Raw genomic sequence first — 14,945 nt, forward strand, 5'->3', positions numbered from 1 at the left:
AAAAACTCGGAATTTTCTCAAGTTGACCAAGTGCTCGTTCATCCTACAGCTATTGCCATAGCCAGCCAGACAAACACTTGGCCCCGTGTACACGTCTTCTGAATTAGTTTTTCTTCTGATTAGGCTTGATCAAACATTAGAAAAAGCTAGGTTCGATCAAACTCGAACCTAGCCGAACATTCCGCATTAGATTTCTCATGTCTTCACGGTCCGTACGGGAGTAGAGTGCCCGGGGACCGCCTGGAATTCCGTGATTCAGCCTAGGTAATAGGCTGAATCCTGGAATTCCAGGCGGTACCCGGGTTGTCTCCTTCCCCCACGGACCGGGAAGGCATCAGCAATCTAATGCGGAATGTTCGAGTTCGATCGAACCTAGGATTTTCCGAGGTTCGATCAACTCTATTTCTGACCACGTACACTCTTCCAGTCGGTGTTCGGCAAACCTTTGAAATTTTATAACATGCCTGACCGTTCGGTTGGGAGACCCACCATACACATTACATTATAATACCAACATATTCTACAGAGTTTATAATCACATTGACACATCTGTATGGCCAGCTTTAGTATATACTCACTGTATTACTATAGGGTGAGTAACAACTGTTGTCTTTATGTCTATGTGAGTTCATGTACTTAGGTTATGTCCCATGTTTGGTTATATCACCAGTAAGTTAGTGGCCTTACAAATGAAATCACTTGATCACTTTTTAAAAAAATTATTATTATATACAATCTAGTATGTTGGATAGTGTTGAGCGGAGAGGCCGAACTATTTGGCTTCAGCAACATTTTTTGAACTTGAACGCTCAGCATTTGACTCCCAATGGCTGCAGAGGTTGGATGACGGCCTACCTGTGTATCCATGTTTTCCAGGACTAGGACTTTGCCTGCTTCTAACCTCTGCAAACAGTGGGAGTCAATTGCCAAGCGTTCGGGTTCAAAGAGCATTCCTCAAAAGTTTGGCCTCTCCATACGACACGAAAGTTGGATAGACGTGTATAAGCACCGTCATCATTGTCTCCATAACTAGTATGTTTTTATTTCTTGAGGGATAACTTCCATCAGTACTTGCATCTTCAGCGTCAGGAGATCTGGAATAGGTAAGATTAATAAGCTAAAGAGACATCTCATTACTAGTAGCGTATACAGTATATCAATGTTCTTTTTTCTTTTTTACGACCACCCCCAATTTTAAGAAGCGATTTGAATATAATGAAATACTACACACGTTTTCAAAAGTTAGACGCTTCAGAGCTGCAGTCACAATTCTGCTGGTTGTGATCTAGACCACAGTTAGGGCCCTAAGGGTATGTCCACACTATGGAATCTTGGCGGATCACCCGCTGTGGATTCCGCAGCTCGCTGGTCCCTGTGAGTATTAGGGTATGTCCACATTACAAAATCCCGGCGGGTCACCCGCTGTGGATTCCGCAGCTCGCGGCCGTGAGCATCTCCGCTAGTCCCATAGGCTTCACTCTATGGTTTGCAGATTCCGCCGTCTACCCGAAGAATGAACCCGCTCATTTCTCGGGCAGAGTCTGCCAAACAATAGAAAGAAGCCGATGTGTGCGGCCGCGAGCTGTAGAATCCACGATGGGTGATCTGCCGGGATTCCGTTGTGTGGACATACCCTAATACTCAAAGAGGCCATAGGCTGTATCCATGTTTTCAAGGACTCCCTAAGGTGGCATCTAACTTTATCAGCCACCAGTAACCAAAGGCTGAGCATTCAGCATGCTCAAGGTTGGCTTATCTCTAACAAAGACCGTGTAGTAGGCTCATTAAATGGACACTATTGTCAACCTTTCCAAGACGTGAAATAGCACCATGTTTTTGTTTTTTTTTCTGGCCCAGGGGTTTAGACTCCTGCTTATCAGACAAAAAACAAGAACAATTAAGAACGATGTTGAACTTACTGAAGGTTTCCCTGAATCGCTGGGGGAGTTGTTGGCTGTGGATAGTTAGGTAATACACTGGCAAACCACTTAACGTGATGAGGCATCCGATGCCGGTGTTCACCGGGTCAGAGTATAGCGACATTCCCACAATGAAGAGGCACATAGTGCTGAACACCATAGGTATGATCAGTGGAACCTTAAGACAGAGGCACAGGCAGTCAACTCATACATCCTCATCCTTAAAGGTGAAAACTGTAGGGTTGTAGAATACCACTAACCTTAAAGGGTCGAGGTAGATCAGGATGTTTCCGGCGATGGATAATAAGGCCAAAGGTGACTAATCCCATAAAAAGCCATCGAGAAAAGCTGTAAAAGTTCAAGAGTCCATAAAGGTCCCCAATACCAATCATCAGGAACACCAGCGGCATCTATATAAAACATATTGATGTAAATTCCTGTAAGGTCTAATGAATAGGTGCAGTAAATGCAGGTGTATCTATCACTGGGGTTGTATGGGACAGATGGATCTTTTGGGAATCCGGGTCTGGGAGCCACTGCTACGCATCAGGAACCAAAGTCTGAGTGTGAGTGCTTCCTTTTCTCCCTCAATAGCTCCGCCCCTCAGGAACCAAGTTCCGGGCCTGACTACTTCCTTTAAAGCCTCTAAACTTACACCCAACAAGAACCAAGATCCCATCCCTACCACAACCTCTGCGCTCCTCAGGTAGCAACTGTGACCTCTGTACTCCCTGTATACCCCTCAGTGGGTGTCACTGATATCTCTATAAACTTTCCAGCTCCGCCCTAGAGCTAAGCAGGTCGTGGTATGACCATCATCATTGTACCCTGTATAGCAATGGCCCTTAGGAACTAAGGCCAGAGTTCTGCCCTGAATAGGAAAAACTACTTCAAAAGGGGTACTCCGGGCAGGAGGGCTTTTTCCGCTATGATCGGGGAAGGGGGTGGATGAAGGCAACGACGTTTGCTTCCGCTGAATGGCTGAGCGGGCTGGAAACGTCACAGGTCAGAAAGCGGCTGAGCACCGCAGACCGGAGCAGCGCAATGTGGGAGTCAGCGCTGGAACCGGGGAGGTAAGTGGACGTTGTTGCCTTCATCCACCCCCTCCCCGGCCATACTGGAAAAAGCCCTCCCGTCCGGAGTTCACCTTTAAGTAAAGCAACATGCGAACTAACTAAACAAGATATAAAAAAAAAAAAACTATACCATTAATAGTAGGGCTGGAAGTGGTGTGTGTCTTCTGATGTGGATCATGGAGAACAAATTAGGCCAATGTCCTTCTCTGGAGGCTGCAAAAAGCATCCTAAATATGGAAAAAAAAGTATTCGGTAAGCTTTACGTCCTTTTGTATACAGTGTCTGGCCTGGGGAGCCCCATGTGGCCTATGCCACATTTGCTGCAGTTACATTATTGCCCACAAGTCTGTAAATGAACTAAGGATTGAAAAACAGCGCCACTCCTGTCATCAGTTTAGGTGTGGTATTGCATCTCAGTTTAATTGAGATGAATGATGCTGAGGTGTAATACCATACACAACCTGAGGACAGGAGGGATTCTGGTTTTGGAAGAATTTAGCTTTAGTTTTCCTAATCCCTTTAAGATCCTTTAGACAGATGAGATCTATTCACACAAAAGTAGAAAGCCCCAGAAATCAAGTACAATAGTTTGGTCCTAGACTCATCAAAAGATATTTAGTACCCAAAAATACAATAAAAACAAATACCAAATACTCAACAACAAAAAAAGAACAAAATACCAAATAGTCAAAAATGAAAAAAAAAATTATAATTTTTTAATAAAAATTTAACAATACAATAGTAATAAATAAAAACTTTTTTTTTCCCTTCATATACCCTAAAACAAAAACCCTGGGTTCACATACCTGGAGGAAGCAAAAATTCCCCCATTCAGGGCCCCAAAACACGACATGGCCACCAGTATGGAGATCACAGGAGAGATTGTTGGCAGAGTATGGTCAGTGAAGCTCTGACAGAAGAAAAAGGGGTGTTAATACTCCAGGTATAGGGTGGCCTACACTTGGCCACACACAGTCGATTAAAAATGGTCTGTATTTTTGTCAGGATCAGCTGGGACTCGCGACTCAAAGGTTAGACAAGAAAATGATTGGGATGTTGGATTTCAATGTGCCCCAACCCTTTGTTCTTGGGGAGATAGGTCAGAGATATCTAGTAGTGACCTTATCCCCATTTAGTGTACAAGGTAGAGAGTGCTCATGTATGGGGACATCGAGAGAGATAGAAAATATATGGCCAGCTATCGACATCACTCACCATGGCCACAGCCTCAGAGGCCAGAACTTCACTCGGTGCCAGGATGGTGTAATAGGAGACATTGGTGAGAAGGTAGCAGATTGTGACGACGATAAGTGAGGTGATCACAGTGATAGGGATGTTCCTGGGAGGAAAATGTGAAAAATCTGTATTTTATTTTAAAAATATATATAAATTCTGGAAGATTTTGGTTTTTTTTTTGCATTCTCCGGTGACTTACCTCTCTGGATTTACAATTTCTTCAGTAACAAAGGTAACATAAAACCTGGAAATAAAGTACAAGATGTCAAAAAATATTTTGTTTTTGTTTCCAACCTAGAATAAAATATCGCAGGCAAAAGTAGTCACATCCTTAAAGGGGCATTCCCATAATAAGCTGATTGCGGGGGTGGGGTGTCTGCAATCTTCAGAATAGAGACGCCAGTCTCAGCATTTAGAAAGTCTCTTAGAGGAGACTTTATATAGACTTTGACTTGGTGACAGGGTCGACTACCTAGAGCGGACACACCCAATTAGCACCGCACTGCAGGGGGTTCTAACAAGTTTGGATTTGGCTGCTGATACTTTAAATACACCCATACTCATGGTATAGAAAAGAGCCCAACAATGCTGAAAGAGAACATTGAGCGAATGTAATAGGAAGGAGCTCAACTTTACCCTTTACCATCGGATTGGGCAGCGGAGTACACAGGCGAGAAGCACTTCTCCAACCGCTGTCTGGTAACTAAAGCTCTCTGTGGATTACAGATTACAGGGAGGTGTCTGACAACCCAGTTCCATTAACTTTCCCTGTGGATAGCTTTATCAGATGGCAATACGCCCTTTAGGTATCCATACCCACTCACAATTCTAAAATGAATAAACTCATAGGTTTTCTGTCCTGATGCTACGTACCTATGTTCTGTCCTGATGCTAATCTATGTACCGCACTGCACCCTTTAAGACTAGGCCTATATGCCTTACAGATGGCAGCGACGCAATGCTAAGGATTTGGAATGTAACTTTTATTAACTCACATCTCATCAGAACAGACTTACCAGCCTCCAAAGGCAAACATTCCCGAGTAAAACGCTAAGGGAATTTTGTCCAAAGCCAATGAACTTGTATCAAATGCGTCCTGAAAGTTTTCTGTCTTTCCTGCAAATGCAAGATAAGGTCACATCAATTTAGTGAAATATTTCACGGTGGTCTGACCTCTTCCTTGCTCCGTATTGGCTTGTTCATATGACGTTTTGCAAATCCCATTGTTTTTCATAGGCAGCACTTAATTTCCCATTTTCCAAGCACTGACAATGCAGGGGTATTGAACACTGCCAGGTTCCTCCATGGATACATATATCTATCAGTCATGATTATTTTTGTGGAATTTGGTGCAAATTAAAGATGTAGGTAAAAAAAAAAATCTTACCTTCTGCTAAAGCCATCAACCCAGGTATAATAATCAGACCAATAGCCACTAACTTCAGAACTGTGAAGGTGGTTTGGAGGTTTGCCGACCAGCTAACGCTCCAGCAATTCAGAGCAATGAGGATTGCTGCAGAGGAGGAGAGGTCATATCATAAAAAGATATCTGCCACTTTAAGATGGGATATAGGGCAATTCCGGCCTAACCTGAGATCAACATATAAAACAGTTATAATACTGCTCCTATGTACAAGAATATAACTACTATAATACTGCTCCTATGTACAAGAATATAAATACTATAATACTGCTCCCTATATACAAGAATATAACTACTATAATACTGCTCCCTATATACAGGGATATAACTACTATAATACTGCTCCTATATACAGGAATATAACTACTATAATACTTCTCCTATATACAAGAATATAACTACTATAATACTGCTCCTATATATAAGAATATAACTACTATAATACTGCTCCTATATACAAGAATATAACTACTATAATACTGCTCCTATATACAAGAATATAACTACTATAATACTGCTCCTATATACAAGAATATAACTACTATAATACTGCTCCTATATACAGGAATATAACTACTATAATACTGCTCCCTATATACAAGAATATAACTACTATAATACTGCCTCCTATATACAGGAATATAACTACTATAATACTGCCCCCTATATACAGGAATATAACTACTATAATACTGCTCCTATATACAGGAATATAACTACTATAATACTGCTCCTATATACAGGAATATAACTACTATAATACTGCTCATATATACAAGAATATAACTACTATAATACTATACTTACCAATACCGATGGCACTGATGAGTTTGACAACGGTGGCTGGTGCATTGCAAGGAACAAATACAGGTTCTATTAGGTAGCGGCCAAATGCTAAACAGACCACTGCAATATTTGCTGGCCTGTAGGCAAACACACGGGTAAGATATTGATACTTCTGTATCTGTACAAGCATATTCTCATACACTGACACCAAGCACCAATCTTAAAAGTGATACAATAAAAGAAGCAAAAATCTCTGAATATCACCATTAAAAGAATACTGTGGTGGACCCTATTATCTTAAGCCTTGCCCCTTTTGTAGTCACACCCAATATTGGGGGGGGGGGGGGGGCGGGAGACATTGACTATTTGATAGCATTACCGGATCATGACAAATTCAGCCCACAGTCTTAGGAAGGCTGGAACGGGGCCAAGGGTCTCCAGTAAATAGATGTAGTGCCCTCCGGACTTTTTGATAGAGGTGCCCAGGTCTGCATAAGACAATGCCCCTAAAACAGAAACAATGAGGTCACATAAGTGATCTGCTGCAATCTGCTGTCCATTACTGGTTGTTATAGATAATCTGTCTCTAGTAACAGCTAGATCAGTACAAAACACAGGAAGTGGACTTGCCCAGTCTGCATGCTAAAAGTTATTTACACTGATCCTAAAAGGTAAACCAAAGCAACATTATTTGATAGTGTTGGGTATATGATCTGGAGATGTTGATTATGTTAAATGGGTTGGCATTTTTTTATTAAGAAGCAAAGAAGCAATACTCCCCCACCACAACACCCGGTCCGCTTTAAAACTTCTTTCTGGTTCTTGGTGATGTGTTTCCCCCTAAAGCGACTCTGTACCCACAATCTGACCCCCACCCCCCCCAAACCACTTGTACCTTTGGATAGCTGCTTTTAATCCAAGATCTGTCCTGTGGTCCGTTCGGCAGGTGATGCAGTTATTGTCCTAAAAAACAACTTTTAAACTTGCAGCCCCGTGCCCAATACTAGTACTAGTTTTACATTGATGTCACTTACACCATGCAGAACCTACAAAACTTGTCGGGCCATACCCCAAATAGATTTTTGGGACTCTCTGGAGGGTTAGCACCAGGTTGTGAGTGAGTCAGCATTACGAACCAGGGTCCATGGGTGTGGCCATTGCTATTGTTTTGGGTTGTTCATACATCATGTCATGACCAACAAGCCATGGCCACCGAGACTCACCCGTGAGCCGTTTAACTGGCAGATGCCAAGCCATGAAGCTATGTGACCCCCTCAGATCCCACTGAGCACCATCTGGTGACCAAAAGGTCGAAGATATTTTAAAATCTTGATCCCTTTATCTCCTACTTGGTCTTTTCTACGTACAGATCCATGGGGTGAGGTGGAGGCACATGGAATCTCTTACAGTAATGTTTATTCAGACTTTGCATCTCCGTTTGGCAGCTAGCTACTTTGGCACGAAGCACTTTTTGTACTATTGGCTGCTTATTATTTATTTTTGGATTTGCCCTTTATCCTTCTGATATCAACTTGTCCTTTATTCTCTATTTTGACATAAATAAGAGTCCTATTAGACAAAGCGGTTTTTCATTTATGTGGATCAACGGTAATCGCAAACTATCTTTTTTTTTTTTACCTGAAATCGTTCACCATACTACATGAAACGATAGTCGTTAGTTACGATTGTTTTGTCGTTCGGCCTGCCCTCTGTGATTTTATTTTTTTAAGTTTTTTTTTTTGTTTTTTTTTTTAAGTATACTCCCGCTAACAACCAACGAGCGACCTGTACATACACTGAAAGATTAACGAGTAACGATCGCTTAACAACGATTTTATGGTCAGCTCAAAAGATGCGATTAATGACACACAAACGACTTTTCGTTAGTAGTTTGATCGTGGCCTGAATTCACACGATAATTAGTTAGTCGGCATCATCTTTGGTCGGGAGCACTGTTAGGAGCACTGCTCCGCCCCCACAGCATCATCCGGCCTACCTGCTCCATTGATAATCAGTTAGTCGGCAGGGCCGCTTTAACCAGAGGGCCCATGGTGCACGTGCACCGGGCCCACTGGTTAAAGGGGCCCACCCTGAGCAGGGCCGGCCTTTGCTCTGTGCGACCATTGAGGTCGCACAGGGCTCCGGTCACCAGCCTGCCAGGGGGCGCCATCGGGATGGGTAAGTTACCCATCCATGGCGCCCCCTGCCTGCTGCTGCGCTCTGTACTGTAGCTATGAGCGCTCGTAACGAGCGCTCATAGGTACAGGCAGCAGCAGCGGCACTGACAGGTCGGGAGCCATTGGCTCCCTCCCTGTCAGTCATCCTTGTGGCTGCAGGCAGTGCTTTACCTGCGGTCACAAGAGGCCGCTCTTCCGTAGTGGTATCGGCGCTGAGTGACGTCACTCAGCGCCGACACCGCGAGAGGCGAGAGCGGCCTCTTGTGACCGCAGGCAAAGCACTGCCTGCAGCCACAGGGATGAAGTGATGAGAAGAGGAACGCGCGGACCCAGGTGAGTATAAAGTGTTTATTTTTTTTATTTGCTATATGGGAGGGGGGAGCACAAAGGGGGGCTATATAACGGGGGGCAGCACACAGCGGGGGTCTATACTACTAGTGGTGCCTCAGGAGGGGCCTATATACTACTGGGGGGGGAGGCACACAGGGGGTATATATAACTGGGGGGGCACACAGGGGGTATATATAACTGGGGGAGCGCACAGGGGGGCTATATACTACTGGGGGTGCATAGGGGGTATATATAACTTGGGGAGTGCACAGGGGGGCTATATACTACTGGGGGGTGCACAGTGGGGTATATATAACTGGGGGAGTGTACAGGGGGATATATATAACTGGGGGAGCGCACAGGGGGATCTATATAACTGGGGGAGCTCACAGGGGGTATATATATAAATGGGGGAGCGCACAGTGGGTATATATATAAATATAACTGGGGGAGCGCACGGGGGGTATATATAACGGGGAGCGCAAGGGGGGTAAATATAACTGGGGGAGTGCACAGGGGGGTATATATAACAGGGAGCACAGAGGGGGGCTATATACTACTGGGGGTGCACAGGGGGTATATATATAACTGGGGGAGCGCACAGGGCGGTATATATAACTGGGGGAGTGCAGAGGGAGGCTATACACAACTGGGGCGCACAGGGGATATATATACAACTGGGCGGTGCGCGGGGGGTATATATAACTGGGGGGTGCACGGGGGTATATATAACTGGGGGTGCACAGGGGGAATATATAACTGGTATATATAACGGGGAGCGCACATGGGGGCTATATACTACTCGGGGGCGCACAGGGGATATATATATATATTTAACTGGGGGATGCACAGGTTATATATATATATATATATAAATGGGGGGGTGCACAGGGGTTATATATAACTGGGAAAGCGTACTGGGGGGAGCACAGGGGATATATATACTACTGGGGGGTGCACAGGGGGACTATATACTACTGGGGGGAGCACAGGGGATATATATACTACTGGAGGGTGCACAGGGGGGTATATATACTACTGGGGAATGCACAGGGGGACTATATACTACTGGGGGAGCACAGGGGATATACATACTACTGTGGGTGCACAGGGGGAGTATATACTACTGGGGGAGCACAGGGGATATATATACTACTGGGGGCTGCATTGGGGGTATATATACTACTGGGGGATGCACGGGGGGGTATATATACTACTGGGAGCAGCACCTATTGGTTTATAGTACTGGGGGCAGCACACAGGTGTCTATATACTACTGGGGGCAGCACACAGCTGTGGGGCAGCACAGAGGGGTGTAACTACTATATAGGGGTACATAGGGGGGTAACTACTGTATAGGGGTACATAGGGGGGTAACTACTGTATAGGGGTACAGGGGACCTTACTACTGTATGTGTTGGAGCCTAAAATGTTTCTCAGGCAGATTCTGGAGAGAAGATTCACAGCCGGGGGAAGACTTCATGGTGGCCCAGGCTGGATGGAGTGAAAGAAAAGGTGACAGACTCTGATCTGAGAAGACACCCCCTGTGAGTAAATGGATGTAACTGTTATAGGGCTGTAGTAATAGTGGTCATGGTGTGGCGGTATTATGTAATGGTATCATTGGTGATATCGTTATGAGGTAACTACCGTATGTATTGGGGCTCTAAATACAGTGTGGGGACATTTTAGGGGGATCATACTGTGTGTGGAGCTCCGATTCTGATAACGCTGGGTTGGGGGGGGGGGCCCACTCTTGAGGTCTGTGCACTGGGCCCACCAATTTATTAAAACGGCCCTGTTAGTCGGCATCATCTTTGTCCAGGAGCACTGTTAGGAGCACTGCCCCGCCCCCACAGCATCATCTGGCCTACCTGCTCCATTGATAATCAGTTAGTCGGCATCATCTTTGTCCGGGAGCACTGTTAGGAGCACTGCCCCACCCCCACAGCATCTGGCCTACCTGCTCCATTGATAATCAATATAACTGGCAGGCCGGATGATGCTGTGGGGGCGGGGCAGTGCTCCTAACAGTGCTCCTGGACGAAGATTACGCTGACTAACAGAGCAGGACCAGCACCGAGGAGGAATGTAAGACACATATCTTCCTCTTCAGCGTCCCGGGCGCTATAAGGGCTATCTAACCTGCTGATAGTTCCCCTTTAATTTGTTTTTATTTGCTGGTATATATGCTGGGTGTAGTGCAAAGTTCATGCTGTTTGTTAGGAAAATATATGTATTTTTTTGGGCAGATAAGTAGAAATCGCATTGAAGAGCAGCTGCCCGAGCCGCGTGCGAAAAACAAGGATTCCTGAGGGGGCTCAGTGAGGAGAAAGCGTATCTAACACATATATCAGTATACGGCTGCAAATCTGTCATCTATCTACCAAGACACAGCTCTGATTATTAACCCATAGTAAAGAATAGACAGTCGGAAAGTTACCCCCATATTCATCAGAGACTTATGGTGCGTTTACACAGGCAGATTTATCTGACAGATTTTTTAAGCCAAAGCCAGGAACAGACCATAAACAGGGAACGGGTCATAAAAGAAAGACTGAGATTTCTCCTCTTTTCAAATCCATTCCTGGTTTTGGCTTCTAAAATCTGTCAGATAAATCTGTCTGTGTAAACGCACCATTTGGGCCCTATTACACAGAAAAAATAGCATGCGAAAAATCGATATATTGTTTGGAGGTATGTTTGTACACATCACTCGTAATTTCGTTATTACGATCATTGGTATGCTGGAATATACAAACGTTCATAATTATATCGTAATTGCGATTGTAACTAACGACTATCGTTCTGTGTATCGTGGTGAACAATTTCAGGTCGTTCTAAAAGTGATCGTTTATCGTAATCGGAGAAAGTGAAAAAACAAACAAACACTTAGTCTAATAGGACCCTAAGTTTACGGTTTCATCCCTCCTCCCCCATACTTCTTAGTGCAAGCCCAGCGCAAGTATGTCAGTGCATTGAGATAGCTATATCTACCAATCCCTCTATAGACACCTCCATCGACTATACATGTGTTCTGTATGGAGAGAGGAGGAATAAACCACTGCCAGTCTCCGCTGGTGGCAGCTTATATATCTAAGAACAAAAGGATTAGGAGGTTGAAATCCAGCTGCCTGATCCTTCTCTCCCTGTCTCTGTCAGGAGTCCTTTCAAATTAACTGGTGTCAAAAAGTTATATAAATTTGTAATTTACTTCTATTTTAGCTGATGTATGTCCTGCAGGAAGTGGTGTATTCTTTCCAGTCTGACATAGTGCTCTCCGTCCATGTCAGGAACTGTCCAGAGCAGCAGCAAATCCCGATAGAAAACCTCTCCTGCTCTGGACAGTTCCTGACACGGACAGAGGTGGCAGCAGAGAGCACTGTGTCAGACTGGAAAGAATAAACCACTTCCTGCAGGACATACAGCAGCTGATATGTACCAGATTACTTGAGATTCATATAATATAAAGATAGATATAGCGAGGCGGAGTTGTTACAGTGACATAAGGGGGTTCCCCATTTTCAGGACCCCTCAAATAACACGAGAGATTGCATGAAGCTGGACATACTCACCACACATTGAGAGAAATCCAGAAGCCACCCAGATCAGGAGGGACAATCCTACATTACCAGAATTTTTTAAGACCCCCTTGGGAGATATAAAGATGCCACTTCCGATGATGGTCCCAATGGTCAAGGAGATGGCACGGACCAAGGTAATCTTCCTCCTCAGATAAACAGCCCCCTCTTCTGTCTTATGGCTGCCATCTCCTGAAGTCTCCGGAGAAGCCCCCATTCCTGTGCACAGTCTCCGTGCAGCCAGCTCTTCTCAGGCTTCGGATGTGAACACTCAGTGTAAAAAAACAAGGCTCCCTCTCTGTGTATCCCGGCCCCTGGTCACAGCCCCCGTGTTGCAGGAAGCAAAAACATTCACTGCTGGGTCCAGTTATTCATAAACACCACCTGATTCCCCCCTTCCATTTGCCCTCACACGGGGGGACGGAATCAGACCCACAGACCAGAATAAGCTACATTTCAAGTAAGGAGAAGAAAAGTGCATGAAGTTTGTCTTTTTTCCTGTTTATATACGTTTATATATGTCCCAGACTCCTTTATTGTATCTCAAAATGAATAGACCCCGACCATACCCGATTAAAAAGAAAAAAAAAATACTGAACAGAGCCCCTAAGCAAATAGGGACCTCAGACAACATCCCCCCAGCAAATAGATAATAAAATATGTAAAGACCCTAAAAACAAGTGCACACCCCTTTAAAGGGGTACTCCACCCAAGAGCTATAAAATCTTATTCATCAAGTCCCCCTGAGTATTTTGAGCCATCTCCTGTCTTTCTAGCTGCTACCGTTCCAAGTTACACGTTTTTCTAAAAGCCGATCTATATCCAAGATGGCGCCGGCCAGGAAACTACATTTCCCAGCACGCATTGCTCCTTAGAGCCAACGGGCAAGTAACAGCCTAGTATCTGCCCATCACTGGCTCAATCTGCTTCTGTTTTACACTGAAAACAAAATATCTATCAATCTCTTATCCACAGCCACTCTTATGGTATGGCAGTGTGGGGTATTGAGATTCTGAGGGGATTGGGGGGATTGGGGGGAAGGTGCCTTGGGTCAGGTCCCTTAAAGGGGAACCATCAGCAGATTAGACGAATAATAATAATAATAATAATTTTTATTTATATAGCGCCAACAGATTCCGCAGCACTTTACAATTCTAACCTGCTGATAGCCCCTTATAGTGCCGGGGATGCTGAGGAGGAAGGTATGTGTGTTACCTTCCTTCTCGGTGCTGGTCCAGCACTGTTGACTGGGGTAAACTCAGCTACAGAGCACACTTAGGAGAATAGATGGAGATAGATTAAACATTTGTTTATTTTCCCCTATACTACTCAGGAGGCTGTCACTGTTCTGTTGTTTCCCTGCCCCTTAGCTAGGGGAAGGACAGAGGAGCCAAGACCATGTGGACCAGGAAGTGAGGATTTTTTGCAGCTTCAGGGTGAGATCCAGGATGTGCTGCAGACAGACGGCCCAATTCATGTAATAGAAACCTGTGTGGAGTATCCCTTTAAATAAATATAGACCCACAAAACAAAAACATGACACCCACAAAACAAATAGATAATAGTCAGATCATTCAGCATTTGAATACCGGTCACTGAGGAAGTTGGGTGCAGCTCTAAGGAGTCCTGGAAAACATGGATACAGCCATGTACAACTTTGGCCCCATTGGGCGAGGCAGTCACATGACCAATGCTAATGATATCAGGTTCCTTAAAGAAAAGATGTCAAACTTAGGTGTATAGACTTTTTCAACCATGTCTCAGACTGTTTGTGTATATAGATGTGTCTCCATGGTTACAGACTACAAACAGGCCCTGTGTAGTCTGATCCTACAATCTTCCACCAGGTTTTGTTGGTGTGACAAATAACGGCGCTTTAGAAAGCTGGGCAACGATCCTAAAGCTGTAATGACGGCCATATTGGACATCACCCTACTTTACTAAATCTTATGTCATGTTTTAAGATATTTGACGGTTCCTAAAACCCATTCGGCATGTGAAGATTCATTCGGCCTCTGTTATCCCAGGAACAGTGGGGGCCATGGAAGCGCTGTGTGACCTCGGCTTCACGTTAGTGTTTCCTGGTCACTTTATGTTTGTGTATCTTACTCCAACCATCTGGAAGGAGAGACGCGGAGCGCTGCGTCCACATAGCGGCCTCTGTGTTCTGCCAATTATAATCTCCCTGGGGTACAACTGCCCCATACAACAAAACAAGGCCATGTTTGTTACCGGAGACCGAGCCAAACAGAATAACCAGGAACAAACCTTCTCCTCCGGCCTATAACATACTTACTAAACCACAGAAACAAAAAAAAAAAAAACTTTCCTTTTCTTATGACGACAACAACAATATAAAACTATACAGTATCATAAAAAAATGAATCACCAAGTACACATTTTTTCCTGTACAATAA

The 14,945-nt window shown here is 44.4% G+C and overlaps 1 protein-coding gene across 1 annotated transcript; it reads right to left on the reverse strand.

Moving 5' to 3' along the window:
- Nucleotides 1-433: 433 nt before the first annotated feature.
- Nucleotides 434-12,845, reverse strand: LOC138789085 (cystine/glutamate transporter-like). Its single transcript, XM_069967640.1, has 12 exons — nucleotides 12,523-12,845; nucleotides 6,820-6,946; nucleotides 6,462-6,577; nucleotides 5,619-5,744; nucleotides 5,248-5,347; nucleotides 4,431-4,475; nucleotides 4,211-4,334; nucleotides 3,802-3,905; nucleotides 3,126-3,222; nucleotides 2,180-2,329; nucleotides 1,920-2,097; nucleotides 434-1,094 (listed from the first exon to the last, which is right to left on the reverse strand). Exons 1-12 carry the CDS (start codon nucleotides 12,743-12,745, stop codon nucleotides 1,030-1,032), a joined length of 1,455 nt encoding a protein of 484 aa, XP_069823741.1. The 5' UTR covers nucleotides 12,746-12,845; the 3' UTR covers nucleotides 434-1,029.
- Between the last annotated feature and the right edge of the window lie 2,100 nt (nucleotides 12,846-14,945).

Source organism: Dendropsophus ebraccatus, chromosome 1 (assembly GCF_027789765.1).
Source record: "Dendropsophus ebraccatus isolate aDenEbr1 chromosome 1, aDenEbr1.pat, whole genome shotgun sequence".
Taxonomy (NCBI): Eukaryota; Metazoa; Chordata; class Amphibia; order Anura; family Hylidae; genus Dendropsophus; species Dendropsophus ebraccatus.